The sequence below is a fragment of the Rhododendron vialii genome, chromosome 6a (assembly GCF_030253575.1).
Source record: "Rhododendron vialii isolate Sample 1 chromosome 6a, ASM3025357v1".
Taxonomy (NCBI): Eukaryota; Viridiplantae; Streptophyta; class Magnoliopsida; order Ericales; family Ericaceae; genus Rhododendron; species Rhododendron vialii.
Window position 1 is genome coordinate 1,569,587 of NC_080562.1, and position 22,119 is coordinate 1,591,705.

At 38.3% G+C, this 22,119-nt stretch overlaps 2 protein-coding genes, 1 long non-coding RNA gene and 1 other non-coding gene across 6 annotated transcripts; 2 read left to right on the top strand and 2 right to left on the bottom strand.

Moving 5' to 3' along the window:
* Positions 1 to 3,444: 3,444 nt before the first annotated feature.
* Positions 3,445 to 3,547, bottom strand: LOC131331684 (U6 spliceosomal RNA). Its single transcript, XR_009201484.1, has one exon. It is a non-coding gene; the product is annotated as a U6 spliceosomal RNA (small nuclear RNA).
* An 870-nt stretch (positions 3,548 to 4,417) lies between these two features.
* LOC131329358 (uncharacterized) lies at positions 4,418 to 6,640 on the bottom strand. Of its 2 annotated transcripts, none has more exons than XR_009200735.1 (4): positions 6,191 to 6,640; positions 5,843 to 5,996; positions 5,490 to 5,751; positions 4,418 to 5,283 (listed from the first exon to the last, which is right to left on the bottom strand). It is a non-coding gene; the product is annotated as an uncharacterized LOC131329358 (long non-coding RNA). The 2 variants fall into 2 exon arrangements; XR_009200736.1 differs by having other exon boundaries at positions 5,412 to 5,751.
* A 4,452-nt stretch (positions 6,641 to 11,092) lies between these two features.
* On the top strand, positions 11,093 to 14,808 carry LOC131329542 (uncharacterized). Its single transcript, XM_058362714.1, has 4 exons — positions 11,093 to 11,602; positions 13,625 to 13,727; positions 14,092 to 14,253; positions 14,432 to 14,808. The coding sequence occupies exons 1-4, from the start codon at positions 11,325 to 11,327 to the stop codon at positions 14,597 to 14,599; spliced, it is 711 nt and encodes a 236-aa protein (XP_058218697.1). The 5' UTR covers positions 11,093 to 11,324; the 3' UTR covers positions 14,600 to 14,808.
* Positions 14,809 to 16,100: 1,292 nt separating this feature from the next.
* LOC131330362 (uncharacterized) lies at positions 16,101 to 21,773 on the top strand. 2 transcript variants are annotated; one of them, XM_058363918.1, is made up of 9 exons: positions 16,101 to 16,319; positions 16,474 to 16,596; positions 18,281 to 18,361; positions 18,455 to 18,543; positions 18,691 to 18,765; positions 19,326 to 19,387; positions 19,468 to 19,542; positions 19,843 to 20,058; positions 21,403 to 21,773. In XM_058363918.1, exons 2-9 carry the CDS (start codon positions 16,474 to 16,476, stop codon positions 21,513 to 21,515), a joined length of 834 nt encoding a protein of 277 aa, XP_058219901.1. In that variant the 5' UTR covers positions 16,101 to 16,319; the 3' UTR covers positions 21,516 to 21,773. The 2 variants fall into 2 exon arrangements, with proteins under 2 accessions (XP_058219901.1, XP_058219900.1); XM_058363917.1 differs by having other exon boundaries at positions 16,163 to 16,319; positions 16,471 to 16,596.
* Positions 21,774 to 22,119: the final 346 nt, after the last annotated feature.

Genomic DNA, 22,119 nt, shown 5'->3' on the forward strand with positions numbered 1-22,119 from the left:
ATTTATGCATATCTCAAATAATCTTGAGACTTTAAGTTAATGACCGGGCAAATATCCAGTGGCACCAAAATTTGAAATATTTGATTTTCACAAGATTCGAACTTGCTACATCGTGGGGAATAAAATTCTTTATTTGTTTTTTCATACATATTTGGCCAAATCCCTTAGAGTTAACTTTGTTGAAAATTATTGAAGGTGTGTAATTGGTTGTATCCAATTTAATGTAGTTGACATCACTTATTTTGCTAATCCCAAAGTAAGATTTCACTCACCAACCTGTAAAGTTATACGCATCGATCTTATTGGCATGTTTGCTTATTTTGTGTTTGAATCTAGACACAAAAATATGGAGATGAAATGAGTGAAATAGAGTTTGGTGGAATATGGAGATGCTTACCCTGAGCAAGTCTGGGGTCGAGATTCTTTTTCACAAAGGCTCCATGAAAATAAGTACTTATTTTTTAAAAATACAATTTCAAGCTCAAAAATAATATGTTTACGCAAATAATTTTCCTAGCAATATAGATCTTGTTTGATAGATCTTATCGAGATCTTTTATACGGTGCAAAAAAAATAAAAAATAAAAATTTTATTTACATTATTTTTAAATTTGAAAATATAAAATAAATACTTACTTTTTAAGAAGTTGTTCAGGAATGGTACCAAAGTATACTTATGTTTCAATCTATTATCGAATCATGGTGTTTTCTTATGGGAGAAATGATTTTTGCATTTCATATTTTTAGGTAACTGTACTCTAAATTACCTTTTACTGTATTTTGATATGAATATGAAGTGTATTTTTAAAGAAAAATTGAGTGCAAATATCATTTCCTTCGAATGTGTTTAGCAATACAATAGTGCATCATGCCAATGACGACATAGTGGATCAATCGGTGAGAAAATAACAATAATTTATTTCAAACAATTAATTTCGTTTAATTATACCCATCAAATTGAAATATTGCAATAGTGCAAAAACCTCAAAATGACATTTGATTTTTAATTGAATGATGGTGTCTTGTAAGTTTTATACTATTATACTATATTATGTTATGCTACATAAAACAACGATCGAAACCATCCATATTTTGATGTTGCAAATAAGTATGTCCCTATATATAGTTTTGATCGGACGCCAATAACTATGTTAAAAATTCAAATTTGTGGAGGTCAAAATGAACGGAAGAAGGTTGGATGGTTCATTTTGTCTTCAACAAATATAAGCTTTTGACATAACTAATTTTCTTTTACAAAGGCATACTTCTTTGCGATATCTAAAAACATGATCAGTTCCACTCATTGTTTTGGACTTAGGGTAGGTTCACAACGTTCCAAAACTGGACTACACTAGAGGATTAAAAACAGGACTAGAACTTGATCCTCATTCATCTGGCTAGGAATGTAAAAGAAAAGGAGCAAGATCATTTCCAAACTGGACGAAATCCTGTTCCTAAATAAAACGTGGCCGCATCGATATTTTTTGGATTGGAAGATGCTGCCAAGCGAGAGAGTGAGAGATTAGGAGGCTTGCAACTGGCCCACATACTATCAGTGTCTCCGCAATTAACTAGTAGAATTGGAAATTTCATGGATTGGGGCCAAACAGAGGTCACACCAGAAAAGAACCCAAAAGTTATAAAAAGGCAAGAAAACGAGAAGCTATAAATGGTTGGCATCTGAATTAAATTCATACACTTTTTTCAAGTATCTGGAAAAATAGCACTAAAATTGACATCCCAACGTAGAGTGGAGACTATGAGAAGAAGATGCCCTTCAGGCTTTGGCTAACAACTTGTATGCACAAATCGGGTAATCGGACTATTTCATCACATGAACACAATCCAAGTCCCCACTAGCCCTTCGTATTCATTTTTCCTTTTTGTAATTTTCTTTTCGACGATCAGGGTTGCGCTGGCCAGCTCCGATCAAAGGTAGGTCATTCATGTCGGGACTGGGAGATTCATATGAGATTTCTCTCTAGCGGCCTGGCCCAAAGAAGTTGCCAAGTTTCGAACTCAGGATGTCTGAATTTACAACTTTTACAAGACTAAACCAAACCTAAGTGTAAACTTAAGCTTTTTCATCCCTGTGATTTTCCTTTCTCATAAAACTTCTCTGCAAATAATTGATCGAAACACAGCATAGAATTTGTTCGAAAATTCTAAAAGTAGGTGAAGATTACTCATCAAACCGTGAATCTTAATGCAAGGGGAGGTTTGGAGTTCGAATCTATGGAGGGAAGTCGAATCCCCTTTAATTGTTAACTCATAACACCCCAACTGATGTATACAATGTTGGGGAGAAAAAAAACCATGAATCCCAATGAAAAAATCGATAAGGACAATGTGGGATGTCGAACAAAATCAAACTCACGAAAGATGCTTGGCGGAGTTTGGCTATGTTTATCTTGGGCAAGTACACGGGCTTCAAGCCTAAAGGGTTAGTGTAGTGGTCAAGACTTGAAACTTATGAATTTGTTATCTCCTAAAGTCTCAGGTGTCATTAATTCCTTTAGGGCTAGTACATATGGAGCGAAGCTTTGACTCTAATTGGGCTCCTGAAAGTAGGCGGTAGAATTGCCCCCAAAACTAGTGGAGATGCGCGTAAACTAGCCCAGACATCTTGGTGAGTAAAACAGTACACGGGCTTCCTCTTCTGATTGGCCCAGAATATATGATGGAAGTTGGAGTACCATTTTAACTGGGATTATGAAATTAGTCATGCATGGGGGGCCCCAGAAGAAGCCAATCCAGATAAAGAAAGCAAGGTTAGGCCACGGAAGCATTGTTGTCTGTAGCAAGAAAGAAAAAGTTATAAATAGGTACGGATCTTCAATCATTTCCTGCAACTTTTTCATCGAGAGAATAGCACTTACGTTTATTATTAAACTTGCAGAAGATGAAGATGAAGATGCTTGCTGAGGCATGCCCAAGTACCTCTCACAACTGTCACAGTACGATTTATTTTGATTACTCATGTGTTTGGGTCACATTACCCGCATTTCGACTAAGAAACCGATAAAAGATGATAGACATGTACTCGAGAAAATCAAGGACTTGATGCATACAGAACTCTATGGCACAAGTATTTACAGGATAAATGTTAGTCCTTTTCAGGTCAGATAACCCGGATTTTGGTTAAAATTCAGACTTCTCCCATAGTCGTTGGATTTTGTTTTCAATGGTCTAGATCTGTAGCCAATTTATGATCGGTCACAATTGACTTTTCTCCATAAAAGTTTCATTAAAATCTGGACTATTGAAAATACAATCCAACGACTGTGGAAGAAGTTCAGATTTTAACTAAAATCGGGATACCAAACCTAAAGAGCCGTGGGATAAATGTTTTCCCACAGGTATTTACAGGATAAATGTTTTTGCAATCCCTAAATCCATCTCTTCTCTCCTATCCCATGCCCTACTGCAGCACTAAAGTGGCCACATTTTTTGGGACCATTATTGAATTTGTGCATGTCATCCTTGCACATGGGTCATGCTAATCTTTTCTGTATTGTTCCAATTTTATCGGATGTCGCCTATGGAACCACAAAAGTGGCCCGATAGTGCGAGGAAAAAATGACACGCAACAAAATTCAACAGGTGGAATAGTTGCGTATAGTACTACTATAAATGTAGATTCTATCAGAAAGCATTGTTGAAATCTATAGGACGGGAAGGTTGGGAAAGTTGTATATAATCTTACAAAAACAAATGGAAAGACAATGCTTGTTTAGCCATAACCTTATCTGCACTGCCTTTGGTGAGATTAATTAAAGGGTGAATTGAGCTATTGCTCTATGTGCTGGATTCGTTGTTGATTAGGTAGTGCTTTATCTAATTAAAGTACTTGTTACAACACTATTCTAAGGGGCAAGGGCCCTGTGATAAGAATTCTTATCACAAGCTTAAAGCCAACAAATTTCACTTACGGGAAGAAGAAAGCGAAAAAAATTCGAGTGGCACAGCGGGAGGGTGGTCCATACACATAACTTTATCCAAGCTTATGTAGAAACCACTGATCCAAGCAACCATTTGTTCAGTGAGGGCAAATGGGTTTAGTTCATCGCTTGACTGTAGAATTATGGAGTCTTAACCCCCAAACAAAAGTAGTATAGTTCAGGGGGCAAACAAATATTTTAAGCCGAATTTTTTAGCATATCTTTCCCTTCACCTCTTTACTTTCATTTAGTAGTAATAATATTTATGGTCTCTCCCCCACAGCGGGCTATGAAGTCCCGCTACTATTTACTGGGTCCCTAGCAAGTGGATGGTTGGATTACTCTCTCAGATTAGTCGGTCCATTGGGCCCAATACCGAGTTATCAAATACGGAGTACGAAGCCCTGATGCTATAAGGGAGAAGCAGCAATGGGGATTCCTAGAGAAAAAGGAGAATAATGGAAAAGAAAACAGATGGGAATGAAGAAATTGTGATAGCAACAAGTGGTCTTTTAGTGTAACCATGTTTTTCAATATCATTGGTGTGGTATCACCAGAAAACACAGCGTGCAGAATAACACTAGAGTTAATCTTCCACTTTCGCCGCAGCCAAAGCATCGTTCAGAGCCAGGCAGAATAAGTCTATTTGTCTCGTTCAGAGCATGGCATTGAGAATTCAGAGACCCACGAATTTTGCAATCATCAACTGTTCTATGTAACAGACCCACTACTTTTGCATTATTGCGAAAAATGAGTCATATGACGATAACCTACATCACCAACTAATATGCATCAAGAGAAGGCCCAGCTCGTCACGTCTGCAGCAATGCAAATGTCTTCAATAAAAGACTGGATCTCCCAAGGTCTGAAAAGGGCAAGACATAGCGGCCTGGATCACCTCAGATGACATTGATTCAATTACTTCCAGAAGGCAAAAAATAGAAGCCATATCACAAGCAATTCTAACAGCCTAAGCTTCGGCACCAAAAGCTGCTTACACTTTCATTCTAACTCATTAGATGGAACAATATTCCACTAACAATCATTGCAAAGCTGCTTTGTGAGAGTGAGGATAGAATATCCATCACAACCAAAGGAGGGGGCTTCCATTTATAAAGATGACTTCGGCTGTGTAACTCACTTACAGAGCTGGACTTGCAGAGGTAGTAAGCAGCCCTTAAGACATCTTTAAGGAGACTTCTGTCCACAATCCAATATAAAGCAGAGGAGACATCCACTGCATGTCCACATGGTTCACTTCGTAAGATAAATTGCTACTGGACCATAGAGGTCTAGTCCACCCACATGAAAAAAACACATGTTCGATAGCTTCAAGCTCATGCCTGCAAATTAAACAAAGTGGTTCTCTTACAAACAAGATGTGGAAAACTATTTGAAGAACTGCTAACTGGCAAGTGAACTTTACCCAATTGGTAAATCCAAAGTTAGTCATTATGATGAGCAATTATACATTTCCTTCTAGATGAGATACACTAGAAATTTCTTGGCATTAGCATTTATACCCCAAACAAAAAGAATAACAACTTACATCTTTAGAGGAGATTAAGTTTACAAGTCTTTGAGGCCCTTCGAAATCGGGCTATCCGCCAGGTATCTGAATGCTCAGAACGGATTGTCAATTTCTTCAAAATTTCAGCACTTTTCAGCAAATATTCTATCACTTCAAACTCAAGGCTTCCTCTACCTAAGTCCAGAAACTCAACTTCCTTGAGATGAAATAACAAACAGTGAGGCACTCTCGGAGGTGGACTCCAGGATTTGATTTCTTTGTTAGAAGAGTACCTACTTCCCTGAGGACAAAAATACGAAATTATTTTTTTGTTAGAGGTTACCAAATGCAAACCAATGCCAGTGCAATCCTGTTATTGACTTCCAACATACCTCATGAACAAGAACTTCAAGGTTAGGCGAGTACTCAAGAAAGTCATTTCAAGTTGAAGCCATTATTGTTAATGCCCTCCGTCAGCTTTAGATGTGTCAAATTATGAAGAGTAGGAGAAGTTGGCAGAACATAATCCTCAACATCGGCATAAAGCTGCACCAGAGACAAATGACAGATTTTATACCACATGGATAAGGCCTTGCTCCATTGAAGAACATATTTACTCGGCGTATCTATAATCCATACTTATTCGGGGCAAAATGAGGTTTTCACTTAATAGATAAGGCCTTAGAGCAGAAACATGCAAAATAAATTCACCATTCATCACAAATGCGCATTTGCCGTACCATTTTCTTCGATAATAATCGATGGCTACAAATCTTGCTCGAAGACTTAACAGTTGCAATCCCGCGAAGAAGCTGAGTATGTTGGTCTTGATGGGACCTGAGTTGGACAAACCAGTTTTGATATGTGCTTCCAACAAGGATGATAAGTTCTCAAATGACAAATCCTTTGCCCAATAATATGTGCGATCAAGGTATTCAAGCTCAGGGTATTGACTATAAACTAGTCACCATCACCTATATAGGTTACCACAAGACGCTTCAATGAGGGCGCAGAAATGTTCAACACTTCTTCACTCTCACACCCCCTGTAAATTTTCAAATATTCAAGAACTGGGCACCCATGGATCAGCTCCTGAGCTCAATCTCCATTTTCATATCTAACATCCTCCATCTTAAGAATCTTAAGACTAGGAAGCCAAACCGAAGGAGGAATTTTCAGGGAAATTGATCCGCCAATGTTTTGGAAATGAACATTGTCCAAGGCAACTGAAGAGGAATCTCTCCGTTGAATTCTTCTAAGTATTGAAGCTCCAGCTTTTGAACATTGCGCTTCATTGCAGTGTTGATCCATGACTTTACAATGTCAATATCCAGAAATGGTTCAAGCTTAAGACTGAATTTTTCCAAAGAGGACATGTTACTGAGAAGCAATACTGAGCTCACGAAATTCGTAGAGCTCAAATCGGCTTCAGCTTCTCCAATATCATGAGTAAAGATGCAAGTCCATAGGTATTGCCATCGTGTTTATAGAATGTTGGTTGCAACAGCATATTTTGTCAGAAGGAATGAAAGTATGTGGCCCAGTATAGAATCTGGTAACATGCTGATCTTATCTAAGCTCCTCACAATATCTGAACCCATTGCACTCCACCGATGCTCATCCTACAGGTTTTAGTGAAAAATTATACGTCATTGTGAATCGTGGTACTTGTTTGAAAAAACCCAACAGTATCACTTGATAGCGATGAAACTTCCTCCCTGATGACATTGGGGGAATCAGCGGAAAGCTTGGGCTTGACCTTGACCACCGCTGTCATCTTTCTCTCAGCTGAAACAACTACTACGGTGGGATTCTCCCTTTCAGATGGCAGTTTTATGGCTCTTTTGGGAAAAGGCGCCTCGCCTTCAGTTCAACTTCATGATTCCTTCCGTACTTGCAGAAATCATGGCAAGAACCAGTAGAAGCTCTGAGATAATGGGGATCAACACTTTCTCCACTTTTCAGAGAACTTGGTTTACCAGTGGAGTGCCTTGCTGTATTAACCATTTCACTGAAAGCACCAGTAATGCGCCATCTATAGCTTCTATGGATTTTTTTAAGTAGCCATATTTTTTTCTTGTAATGCATTTCCAGCATTTGAAATGCAAATATTGTAGTAATTACATATCTGTTGAACAACCAATCGCCAAAACACAAGATCTACAGTATACTTTACGATGCGATACTTTTTTATAAGCTCAGAATGTCAGGGCCAGCTCGCACCTCCGCTAATCTCCGGGATACCAATCCCGTAGTCCACTAGCTGGGGGGCCATTAAAGTCGGAGCAAAACCCGTATGAAAGGGCCCCATATAAGTTCATTAGGTTTTGAACTTGAAACGTAGGAGGAAGTAAATTCTAAGTCTGGACCACTGGGGCAAACCTAAAAACCATCATTATCCTGATTAAATAAATACCCAACGCAATTATATCAAATTGAGTCCCAAACAAATAGCTACATAATCATGGCCAAAAAATTGCAAACTGTTTTTGGTAGTGATTAACTCTTATACGACAAACTAAATTCATGAAGAATGTGGAGTACATCAAAACTCAGATGACATGCATGGCTCAGCACAGCAGAGGTCAGGAAGGATTTTGAACAAGATGACTGACTGATAAGAAAAAGAAAGCCTAATTGAAGTGGTTACCTTTAGTTACCTATAACAGCAAGGATGAGAAACTAGCTAGGGTAAAACATGGAAGATCTCTTATCCAGATTTCTGCTCCGATTTCCTCCTCGGGCTCTGCAGTGCTAAACAAACCAATCCCGTTGTCGTTGTGAATACATACAAATGAGTTCACGCTTTCAATAAAAGCGACGAATGAAAGCGCGAGAGGGGAAGCGTGGGTGAGGAGGGGGAAAAAAAACAAACGAAAGAGAAGGGAAAAGCGTGTTTTAGGTTCACGCTTTCTGAATGAACGGAAAAAGCAATAAAGCGCGGCCAGAAGCAATAATTAGCGTTCAGGAGCAATATCTGGCGGCCACGACTAATAGTTAGCGGCCAACAGCAAAAGATTTGCAACGTCATTTAAATGATAGAAAAGCGTGATGCGTAATTGCGCTTCTACAATAATTCGCGGCCAGAAGCAATATTTTTCGGCCAAGAGTACTATTTGGCGGCCAGCAGTAATAGCTTGCGGCCAAAGGTCAAAAGTTTGCGATGTCGTTCAGGGAAACCTTCCGTGTTTAAGTTGCGAGGACCACTAAAACTTTTTCGAATCGTTTTGTGGAACCTCGCGTCTCTAAAATGCAAGTTTCTAATGGGTGCCACCATGCTAGTGGTCATCGTTCCCATTTCCCCAAGGATTTGTACTCTCTCTCTCTCTCAATTATCTGTGAATTGATTCTGATCCTCAATTTTCATCGGAATTCTATACGATACAATTTTTTTTTGGCAATTCTTGTTATTATCAAAGCTATCATCTTTCTCAAGTATTTGGCTGTGGCAGATTCTTTCTTTCAGGACGGAGCTCGGTAAGGTAGAAAGCTTTGGTTTTTTTTTTTTTTTTATATCAAACAGTAAAACCACTTACCAAATTATGAGTAGATCGTGTGGAGAAGATCGTATTGTAAGTAGCAATGCAACTATATTTGATGATCCATTATTTTGCTCATGATGGTTAGAGAGCACAGCATATAAAAAGATCTGGTCAAAAAAAGTAGGGCAAATTTCACTCAGACCCTGAGGTATCTAACAATAACAGGAAGTACCCCTTAGTTTTTAAAAATGCCAGAAACCTCCCATATTTTACAGTTTGGGTTTCATTCCGTTAGTTCCGTTAGTAAAGTGGACGGAAAATGTACGAAAATGTACAAAAAATGAAATCTTCAATTTTATTTAGTTCTACAACTATCTTAGGGCTCTCATTGAAAGTCCTAGAGCCAAAAATTAATTATGACTATTTAGAATAAAATAATTAAAAAAATAAAATCTTCGTACCGATTCAAACGAATTAAAATTTGGAGCATTTAAAATTTTGCCCTTTATTTGATTTTAGTGCTTTCAATGAAGAACAAATACTCAAGTGCTCTAATTTTCAATCCATTTGAATCGGTGCGAAAATTTTATTTTTTTGAATATTTTATCCTAAAGTGCAATAATTAATTTTTAGTTCTAAGTTTTTCAATGAGAGCCTTAAGATAGCCGGTCGAACTAAACAAAGAGGAGATGCTTAAGTGCTCCAATTTTTAATTCGTTTGAATCGGTGCGAAAGTTTTTATTTTTTTATCATTTTATCCTAAATAGTCATAGTTAATTTTTGGCCCCAAGACTTTCAATGAAAGCCCTGAGAGAGCCATAGAACCAAATGAAGAGAAGATACTTAAGTGCTGCAATTTTTAATCCATTTGAATCGGTGCGAAGATCTTATTTTTCTGATCATTTTATCCTAAAGGATCATAATTAATTTTTTGCTCTAGGACGTTCAATAAGAGCCCTAAGATAGCTGTAGAACTAAATAAAATTGAAAATTTCATTTTCTGCACGTTTTCCGTCCATTTCACTAACGGAACTAACGGAATGAAACCGAAACTGTGAAATAGGGGAGGTTTCTGTCATTTTTGAAAATTGAGGGGTACTTTCTGTTATTGTCAGATACCTCAGGGTGTCTGAGTGAAATTTGCCCAAAAAGTAAGCCCATCAAAGCTATTTCAATTTGTTTTTTTTTTTGTTTTAAGCTTATATTCTAAAAAACCTCGAACTCAAATTTCAATATACCCCCTCCGTCCCTTATTTTGTGTCCAGTATTTCATTTTGGGCTGTTCCTTAATAAGTGTCAATTTTGTAAAGTTATGGGGTAAAAGTTGGTGTATTGTCTATTTTGTCCTTAAAAGTATATTTCATTTTGAAAAGTTAGTGATTAAAAGTGTAATGATGATGAGTAAGTAGAGAAAGTGGAGGAAAAAATTGATGTAAAATGTGTAATGATGATGTCTTTTTAATAAGTTGGAATTACGAAGCATGACACTTAAAAAGAGACGGAGGGAGTACTAACTTTTGTTGTACAAGGCACAAAACCTTTTCAATTTCAAGTTTGAAAATATAGTTAGATAGCCCCATACGTGGATATAGCCAATACATTTTGAAATATCATACAGGAAAAATTAATCAAACATTTTCGTGAATTAATATATATAACATACGAAACTCTAGCAATCTATTATAAAATTAAAAGAACAATTTTATTAACCCTCACCTTTAGTGATGACAACTTAATCCACATTTTGTAAATGATGATGTGAGTTCTGCTTCAATGATAAGAATTGTTTATTTCATATGAATATGAATTAATTTGTAGGTGGATTTTCTACTCAACTAAATTTTCGCATGGTTTAAAAAAAAAAACAATTATTCATAAAAAATGAACTATTCTAATCATTTGAACAAAATCATATGACAAAATCAAATGCTGATGCAGTTTTCTTTACTGAATTTCCCAATCCCATTGGGTTTGGGTGAGCCAAGAGTGTCTCGAGTTCGAATCGTGCCAACGATGCCCTTTTGAATTTGGTCCTTTCGGACAGCCCGTTTTTGGCCCGCTAGTCTTTGGTGAGACGGTAGTTATACTCTTTGGTCCCTCCTGGAAGCTGTTACCGGTCTGGAGTTTTTATGGTCGCATCTAGATGAGGTTTGTTATGTCTGGTCATCATCTTCTCCTCCCTTTTGGCTTAGCCAAAAAAGAATTCTCCAAGTCCGTCGTAAATGATTTGCCTATGATCTAGCTCGGGTGAAGAATAGTTGAGGTGCACGCAAAGTCACAAAGACACCCTCGTCGTCGTGTGAGAGAGAGAGAGAGAGGGAGACAGAGGAAGTTTTATTTGTTAAACATAACCGGCCTGCACGTTTGGCTTTTGGTGGTCCCTCCAAATCCGATGGCTCTACGGTCTTCCCTCTCCTTCTTCCTCTTCCTACTCCTATTCTTCTCCGCTCTCAGTAATTCGGGTCGGCCCATTCTGGCCCAGGCCACGATTCCGGCCAGGTTCGACGGGTTCGTGTACGAGAATCGCCCAATCAGCACCGATTCGATCCTGATCGAGGCTTTTTTCGACCCGATTTGCCCCGACAGTAGAGACGCTTGGCCTCCTCTGAAGCAAGCCCTAGATTTCTACGGTCAACGCGTCTACCTTACCGTCCACCCCTTCCCTCTACCGTGAGTAATAAATTCTTTCTCGCAGTGTTATTAATTGCAATTTCGCTCTCCGTTAATTACATGGTTTAGGTTCATTCAGGAACTTGTGTACTTTTTGATTAGCGGTTTTTACGTTGGGTGTGCTGAAGGGATGGAAAATGAGGAGGAGTTGTTCAATTTCTCCTTTTATGGGCAAATAATGAAAAAAAAAAGAGTTGATTTTTAAGTACTCCCTATCCATTTAATTTCATTTGTTAGCCTAGCTGGAGTAGAGGAGTAATTACTCGGTGGACTTGGGGCGCCGCCACGTGGAGCCCTGCCACCTTTCTGCATCACATCCTTGTGGGTACACACTTAATGGTAAGACCGCACCAAAGTATGTGGTGTTTGAGATGTGTTGGACAACACGTGGCAGTGTCCTAGGGCTGCTCAGAGGATGGTTTTGGGCAGCAGTCCTATTTAAAAACCAAATGGTCTGAATCGCTCGCCGCAGTTTGTCATTTTCTCCATCCGCACCTATACGTGAGTGTTGTCCGGTTCGGTTGCTGTTTGGGTGGTTCATATATTAGAAAACTGCCCAAACCACCCAAACCAAACCGAACCAGATCCGCAAAGTTCACATATTAGGATCTGTACCCATCCATACCATACCTTGGGTTGGTTTGGCCCAGTTTGGTTGAGCCGCTGCCCATCCAATAATTTGTCCCTAACAACAAGAGCCGAAGAATTAGTTTCTCTCATTTAGTTTCTTGTCCTCTCTTTGTTTTTTAGTTTTTACCATTCCCAAAGAACAAAATAAGCATGAACGGACTTTCGCTTGGACCAATGTATTGTTTCTTGGATCACTTCGTAGGACTCTCTATGTAGGATGTTTATCAAATTGGTTTTTCTTGTAGAGAGTGGAATGCCATCCATCCGGTCACCACTTAGGGGGCGTTTCCGCTAAACTAAACGGATTAAATGGACTAAAGCCCATGTTTTCATGAATTTCTAGGCATGTCATTCTCCTCATATACATCAACTAAAATACCATTTAGCGTAAACTACTTGATTATTGTCTTTAGCTTGTAATCCAATAATCTAGTGGAAATGCACCCTTAGTATGCCATGAGTTTGGTTGTATGCGAACTGTGCTCCAAATCCTCTGATGGGTGGATTGCAATTGAACCAGGTTACTGACACTTGTGTTTCCACAGATTTTAGCTCAATTACCTGATAATATCAAAAGTGATAATAAGAGACTATTGTACCTTTCTTTTGTTTCTGGAGTTCAATATTGGCTTTATTTTGTCACCAGTACCAATGTAGAGCTGAAGACTTTGGTTGCTTAAAAGATTTGGAGGCCATCTCTAGAGTTAATTTTCTGATAACAAGTGTAGTGCAGTTAAATACATGTGTCAACGAAATTCCTACACGTATGATCCAATAGCTGTTTTAAATGCATATCATGCTACAAGCTATCTAATGTTGATAATTGATGTAACCTTTGTCAATAGAGCCTGCCAGTTTTCAGGTTTCCTATTCTCCAACATAGTGCAATGCATCATGGTTACACCATTATCAATGTTGCCATATCTAAGCCTACTGTTTCAAAATACCTCCTTCAGGTTTATAATTTTCCCTGATACCATGTCGCTCCTATAGGTTTCGAATCCTGACGTAGGAGAGTCCTAGAAATAATTTTCCTTGTCCAACTTTTCTGTTTGTTACTTAAAATGTGTAATTCTTCAGTCTACGCCCCAAGGAATTAGACTTTGGCACCAAGGGGATAGCTGATTTATGATTTCTGTTATTTACCACATTCATATCCTTTCAGTGACAAGTCACCTCACCAAACATGAAAGTGAGAAATATGAAACCTTGCGATAATTTTCTTGGGGGAAGTGATTGTCTAGAATAGTTTATATGAAGATATTGTCAAGCTGGTCTGCTGTTGTGACATTGATACAAGTTTACTTAACTGTGGTGTTTTAAACCAGCATCAAGTGTTGTATTAGTCTTAATTTCAAAGGATGGTTAATGACTTGCTAATGGAAATTGCAGTTATCATGACAATGCTTTCGTCTCTTCTCGTGCTTTACATATTATAAATGAGCTGAACACTTCTGCCACGTATGACTTGTTGGAGTTGTTCTTTGAGCACCAGGTAAGAACTCCTTACATCATCATAATATAGATAGGTATACACCCGCAATATGTACTTAGGTTATGTGATTATGGTATTCTCATGCAATTATTGTTAGAGGAGATTGGACTGTTGTTCCTCATGTAATTGTGAATATATTGATGCTCATCACTGGTTACTACACCCTACAATGGAAATTTCATAACAACATTGCAGATTTATTGTTTCCATCGCACGCACTGTACATTGTAACAGTAGTACTAGTAGTTGCAGGGTTGTAAATTAGCTATATAGCCTATATTTATGTTGTATATTGTGCTCCCGACTACTTAATGGGTTATTGGACTTCTCTCATACGGGTTAAACTCGGTGGATTGTTTAATAGAAGGAGTTCTACAACCAACCCACCTTCAACTTGTCTAGGGCGACTGTTGTGAGCCGTGTTGTTACCTTGGCAACCTCAGCAGTTGGTAATTCCTACTACTCTGCAGTTGCATCTGGGTTTACTGACCAGAACTCTGATCTTATGACAAGGGTTTCGTTTAAGGTAAGTTTGAAGTTACAGTGAAGTCAATACATTCATAGATCGATACAGTCGAGAATTACCTGTTTATTTTCATTTCCGTTGCCAAACTTCAAAACGAGAGATGTTTGATTTATTCTGTTTTTCAATTATCGTCATTCTACGCCACTAATTTACGGCAACTTCTGTTTTCTTGTGTTAGTATGGTTGCTCAAGAGGGGTGTTTGGGACGCCATTTTTCTTTGTGAATGGATTTGCATTGCCTGATGCTGGATCTGCTATAGATTACAACCATTGGAGAAGCATCATTGATCCACTAGTTCAAAAACAAGGAACGAAGAGGGAGGAATTCCCACATTTCGTCTTGTGAAGAACTCTTGATTTTTGAATTTTAGTACAAAGAAGTCAAGAATTCAATATCTTGGACTAATGTTCAGGATTGTATTGTCGTAGTAATTATTTCTGCTTGTATAAAGCTTACATGCACGCTTATATTTGCTAAGAGAACCAATGACATATTTGAAGGTCTGCTAATAGAATTGATGTAACAAAGAATGGAACAGAAAACAAATTTGTGAAGGAGTGAAAATGCTAGGGGTACATATGGAATGTACATATTATGTACATATCAATTTTGTAGGGCCCACTTCGGGTCCTAAAAAGATGATTCAAACCACCAATTATTTTTCAAACATTTTTTTATGGAGTCCTGTAAAAAATTAGCACAACCCGATATTGGTAAGGATTTTTTCTTAATTTGTGGAGGCGAAACTACTTAACTGCTTAGTTTCGCCCCTACAAATTCAGAAAAAATCCTTACCGATATCGGGTTGAACTGATTTTTTATAGGGCTTTATAAAAAGATGTTTTAAAAATAATGAGCGGTTCGGATCATCTTTGTGGGACCCGAATTAGGCCCCACAAAATCTATATGTACATTGTATGTACATATTGTATGTACCAATAACAGCACTCGTTTGTGAAGGGCTCTTGCAGGTTCTATTGGGTTGGAATTGGGAAGGGATCGCATGCAAGCATTGATCCATCATAATTCGAAACTCATTTCGATTTTCCGTGTTTGGATAGTAAAAGGTGGTTTAGGGCTGACAATTGACAAACAAACCAAACTACTCAAGTTTGAGCTCATCTTCGCTCTTTAAAAGTTTTTTATGAGATTAGTTTTGTTACAAAAAACAAGTCAAGTTTGAAATATTTTTCAAAGCTCGATTAAGGTTTCAATTAAAGCTTGAATAATCTATCATTAGGCTTGACCAGCTTTCAATGTTTAAGAAGTCTCATCTACTCAGATCAGTTTGTCATTGACTCGATTAAAACTCGTTGAATATCAATTGTCTCGTAAACAGTACAAAGTTGCACATATTCTTCAAATAAATTACGTTTTTCATATTAAACTTGAACAATCCATTGTTAGGCTCCATGGACAGTTTTATCTCCGTGCACATGAACATTATGGCCAGTTTTCCTCTCTTCGTTTTATTAAAGTACGCATTTTTTTGTACTTTTTGAATTTAAAAAAAAAAAACACATGCCTTATCATGTTTTTCCAGCAACCGATAATGAAGAGGAGGAAGCCGCTGCTACAGCTGAAGGTGGAGCAGGGGAGACGGGTGGAGCCCGGAGGGGGCTAGAGCCTAGAGGTGGTGGCCGCAGGGCTGGCTAACGGGAGAGGTCAAGGAAGCACGTGCTTCGAGCTCCCAAAAATGTTAGAAATGAGGATTCTCAAAATTTTAGAATTCCTATATATATATATACGTATGGCCCAAATTTTTTTTGCACAAAGCCCTTTTTACACAAAATAAGTCCAATTAAAATTTTAGAGCCACACTCAAACTCCCAACTCGAAATCCTTTTCTCTCGTGCGGATTTCTCAGAAGGCCCAGCCCAACTTCAACCGACAAGTTCGACCCGATTGGGAGAGTTAGGGCAGTTTCCCAAACCGGTGATATAAATACCCCAGGACGTCACAGGTAAGCGGTTAGGGCGTAAACGAAGTAACGAGCCGAAGAAGAGGGCTTTCCTTCGTCGAGCATAAAAATTCTATCTTTTATTCGAAGAAGAACAAGAACAAGGTATAACCCTAATCCATCCGATCCCAATTCTTCTTCTTCTCTCTCTTTCTAAACCCTAGATTCCTCTCTCTTCACATGTAATCGAACTCTATTCAACACAAACATGATATAAATATATGTATTTTTTAATTCGGTGTGTGTTTTGGGGCAGAAGATGGATCGGTACCAGAAGGTCGAGAAGCCGAGGGCGGAGACACCGATTGACGAGAATGAGATTCGGATTACGAGTCAAGGGAGGATGCGGAGCTACATCACATACGCCATGACTCTGCTTCAGGTATTATTTCTTTCATCTCCTATGATTGATTGCTTGATTTTTCTTCTTCTTTTTTTTTTTTTTTTGCTTTTGTTTCTATGTATAGTAGTAGTACTAGACGCTCGGGCACACACGATGCATGTGGTGAAAATCGTGTTATGTAAAAGATGCATAGCGGAAAATCTTGAATTGAGATTAATTTGTAATGAAATCTGGATGGGGAAGTACAAAAGAGGGGAGAGGAAATTTGGGATGGTAGTTTTTTTCCCCTCCTTGGCAATTTCTCTAGGTAGTTATTTTTTTATAACTTACGCTTATGTGCACCTTGTCTAACCCTGGGCCCAATCCCACTGCGGCACTGTCTACTTGCGGGATGGCCCCAAAGGAGTTGATAGCACATTTGAGGTTTTGAACCTAAGAAGGGAGCAATTCCCTAAGTTCAAGGCCTCGACCACTAGGGCAACCCTTTTGGTAGTTAAAGGGGTAATTCGGAAAAAAGGTGTGAGCCAGTTCAAAATTGACCTTCACACCGAAAGGTGTGTTCCTCATTAATAATAGATGCTAATAACAGATACAAATGCTAATAACAGATACAAGGCTTGTCTTCTCTGCGATAATTGTCTTGTTTTTTGATAGTTGAATCTAAAATTATATCATGCTGCGACAAAAAATATTGAAATAAGATACTATGCCAAGTTGCGGAGGGGGACAGCTCTCAGCAATCGCTAAACTCAGTGCTGGATAAGTTTTTATACTTCCCACTGTCAAATGTCAGTTGATGGAAAATGATTTTGTTTTGCATGCTTTTTCCATTTTCTGGTGTGATTCCATTAGTCGTGGATTGGCACGCGTGGTTTGGTTCACAACCTGGTTCAAATTATTCAACTGGTTGATTCTGTCCTTTTACTTCTAAGGAACTATTAGTCGCGTTGTTTCTGATTTAAGTTGGAATATTACTTGTCTTAGAGGCTTCTTTACTTGGATTTGGGTGCGAGTAGTGAGTGTGGATCTATATCTAGACATTAGACATCCTTGAATCGAATCATAGGATGGTGTGAGAGTTTCCCAGAACTTGCAGTGACGTGGATGTTTGTTGCCATTTTAATTTATTGTATGCTGTGCGATAGTGTACCTATTGTTCTTGTATTGTTTAGGGTTGGGATGGAAATTTTTAAAACTTCCTGTCCGTGTGAGAAGCTAAAGTAATATTTTTTGGTCTAGTATTGATTGTCATTTTTATACGATCATCATATATTAAGATACCTGAGTTCGCCCAATGTGCACATGGATTGCAAAGGCTTACTGTTACACATCTAAGCATCTTCTTCTTCATACTTGGTTTTTTGTGTTTAGGGAACCATGCTGTAAAATCATAGTTGCTGCTAAAATAAGGAAATAAAAGTGTAAAACAGTGCTTGACAACTATTTATTCCTTTTTCGGAAATAAGATTTTGACTGGTAGTGTCTTTCAGAAATTGTGTTTCAATATAATGGCCAGTGATGTATAGGGATGATCAAATATGACTTGACATTACAAGGTTGTCTTCTGCTCCTCTCAACGTTCGGAGGAAAGGGATTGAAAATTAGGATGACACAAAAATTGCACTCATTTGAGGCAAGAGTAGGAAATTCAGGATGTTATGAAAATTATTGGCTAGAGTGTTTGATGTCTTCTTATCTTGTCTTTTGTTGCTATACTTTCTAGGAGAAAGGTTCGACTGAGATTGTGTTCAAAGCAATGGGCAGAGCAATCAATAAAACTGTGACGATGGTGGAGTTAATAAAGGTTTTTCCTGGAGTTATTCCCTTTTTCTTTTATGTGTTGGTATACTATGCTTGTTCTCTGATGATTACTAAATTTCATCCCACCATCATGCAGAGGAGGATTGCTGATCTCCATCAAATTACATCAATCTCATCCATTGATATCACTGATACTTGGGAGCCCCTTGAAGAAGGCCTCCTTCCGTAAGGCTGTTCTGGACCTTATATTATCAACAAAAAAAGCTTGTCTTCCAAATATTGAAATAGGAACTGGTTGCTAAATCAATGATAAATGTGAATATGCTTCATTCTTTTTCAAGTCTCTTAGTTGGATGGTTGTGCCGATTGCAGTCTGGAAACCACAAGGCATGTCTCGATGATTAAGATAACACTCTCAAAGACGGAGCTGAATTCATCATCTGTAGGGTGAGTTAGTACAAATTGTCTGGTTGTACTTGTATATTTATTATGCTTTTCAGTTTTCTCATCTCATGGTGAAGCAAATATTTTGGGTTATAATAGATGAAGTGGTTGCTTTCTCTTTGTCCTGTAAAAATTATTTGCACCTATATGATTTTCATGAATCAAAATTCATGATCACTCATCTTGGTTAAAATCTCAACGTGTCAGATTTCTTCAAGTTCAAGATTGTGATGGTCAGTCTTGTAGGAAAATCGTGTAGCATTACACAGGTGGAATGAAGGTTGTATCTTTGTAATCTCACAAATGGTTTGTGTAGGAAGTCTTCGCAATGTCATTAAGATGTCACCCCCCCACCTCCACACCCCACCCAACAGTTCGGTATTCCTATTTGTTTGTTTTTTCTAATATAAGCAATTCAATTGCTGCACTTGTGAGTTGACAATGAAGTGAATGGCAACAATACCTTTTCTTGTTGTGAGTTGATTTTTGACGAGCAAATGATTTTTTTATGGGGACATGATTCCATGCACGAGTTTTTGGCAATTGATTCTTACCTACTGCAGGTACCAACCTCCACTACCAGCCGACCAGGTCAAGGCATTGCCCGAATTTGATTATGATGGAGGTAGTGCAAATTGAAGGCAATGTAATTGTTTTTTGGTATTATTCGGATTGGAATTGATTTTCACACCGTTTATCGTGCAGAAGGATCACCTACTGGTCGTGGAAGGGGCCGCGGTGGAAGAGGGAGGGGAAGAGGAAGGTCTAGAGCCCCTTATGGTATGAGATTGCATAACTTGTTTTTGTTTTCATACATTTGGAGTTTACTCTTGAACTTATTGTGGGGAAAGGTTTTACCTTGCGACATTGGCTGTGTTACGTTGTGGAAGTTGAAGTTCACTATCTTGTTCATATTAATATGGAATTTGGATTGGGCCCAGTGGGGTATTATCTGGATAGCAGGTTTTAGCCTTTTAGCCATGTCATCATGACGAGCAACCTTTTAATGCTTTTGACTTATGAGAGTTTTTGGTTTTAATGGTAGTTCCGTGACATTTTTGAAATTGCATCTCATTTCAGGGAATGGATATCCGGCTGCTGAGTATGATGATGGAGGTTGGGATGGCAATCGCGGCTATGCAAGGGGCCGGGGTCGAGGAAGAGGTCGTAACTTCCGTGGCCGTGGAAGAGGAGGGTACAATGGTCCCCAAATTGATATGCAGCAAGATGCAAGTGGTTACAACCAAGAAGCTCCTGCTCAAGGTTACAATGAAGAAGCTCCTGCTCGAGGCCGTGGTAATGTTTCACATAATAGCTCTCTGTTTTCTGTTTTAACTCTCTAATTTGCATTTTGGTTTCGTGCCTCTTGGGTAGACCAATCCTTCACTACGGTGTAGGTATAGGGGGTTTGAGATGCTTGATTACTGATCGAACCCTATTGTATCGTTTTATTGATTGGGTCCTGGTCCTAGTGGGGATGCTTTTGGTAGGCCTAGTATTCTTCAAAGCTGATCAAGATGAATTTTAGTCCTAACTTTGTCCCCTCCCTACCCTAGAGCTGACCTTATTTTGTGTTTACAAGTTATAAGTGAATTATAGACTTTAAGTTACTGCAGGGTGTGCAGTAAGAATCTCAAGAAAAACTACTACACTTGATTGATGAGAAAAGAAATACAGTAAATAATAAAAGTCCCTCTTTTTGTTACTTAATTGGCCATGAAAAATATAACAGACATTTTATTTTGTTACATATCTTGAGACTTTGTAACATGATTTGGGAGAGTTATTAATGACGAGAGTTGTGCCTATATAAGCCCAAACACATGCACATACGCATATATATGAACCTATAGGCGACAGATATGGATAACCTGATCGGGGACATGAATTAGGAGAAAGAAGCTAAATAATTTACTGGTTTTGATAAAATGGGTTTCTCCACTGGCAATTTTACGCCAATGGGCTCTCCGTTGTAGATTCAAGGATGAAGTATGCAACTATCATGGAGAATTCTTTGGATTCTTGAGAAAGCAGTTATGGATATGTATAGATTGTGGTTTCTGATTGATTAGCTGAGTTTCAGATTTACCCTTTGCAATTTGATGAAGGATAGAGGCATTATGACTGCAAAGTGGTTTTGGGTTAAAGGATATCATTGGAAAAGGAAAAAACAAGGGCTTCTAAAATGGGAGACACCAACTTTGGCTCTTTTTAGTATAGATGTACTCTTCTCTCGAAAGATGTGGTAATGAGTGGAATGTGATGGCAGGTAGTATTTTATCATACATGGTATATTTGTTTTTATCCTCAACAGAACATTGTACTTAGACACGGAGAAGTACGTGTAGTTAACCCTTAAACTAGGAACTTAGTGCTTCTAAATGAGCAGCAGGGGGTGTAATGGTTATCAGCTAACCATCGGGCAACCTCTTTTAGAGGAAATGGTGTATGTGGGGACATTTCCCCCCCTCCCAAAACTGTTGGTGGAATTTACTTGTTGAATTACCTGGAAACTCTGCAGTCTTGTTCATTGGAGTTTTAATTATTCTATGAGCTGTTTCTTTCATTCTTATTGCTGTTCATTGGAGTTTCAATTATATTGAGCTGTTTCTTACACTCTGTCTTGTTATACCCTCGCAGGTCGTGGCCGTGGGAGGGGATTTGGATATGGAAATCGGGGATATGGAAATCGTGGAAGGGGTCGTGGTTTTAGATCTAACGGGCCCAATTACGCAGCTGCTGGAGATGCTTAGCCCCGTTCTCCTTTGGACTCAATGCAGGGTTTCTGCTCTATGAATGATCTATTTGGATGCCCGGTCCATATCTATCTGTATTTATCTTTTTCGGTCTTACTAATTTTACTTTTAGGAAGTCGATGTACACTAATTTCCTGTTTTCGGAACAAGTTTTTGATTTTGAATTTTTCGTAGAGGTTGGAGAATTCTAATTTACTGTAACTGTTCTTGTTCACTGACCGGCACATTCATTTATTTATCTGGTTTGATTAGTTATCCAATTGTGTCATTGTGTGGTTCTCAAAGCTCATCTTTGTTACATCTGGAGAGAAATGGGTATAGATGATCGAGCAATGCTAGAGATTCCGAAATGATTTTACAACAATAACAAAACTCATCTAGTTCTCAATCATGAGGGTATGGGCAGGAGTTGGAGATAGATATAAACTTTTGGCAATATATATGCACAAAGTAGTTCTTCTCATAATATCACATGGCACTAAAAGAGTAGTCCCTTTGTACCTCCAAGATCTTGAAATGATTTTCCGAAAGATAAATTAATGGTTTAAATTTACTTAGATGTTCGGGTCTCGTACACAAAGTAAATCTCAATCATTAATTT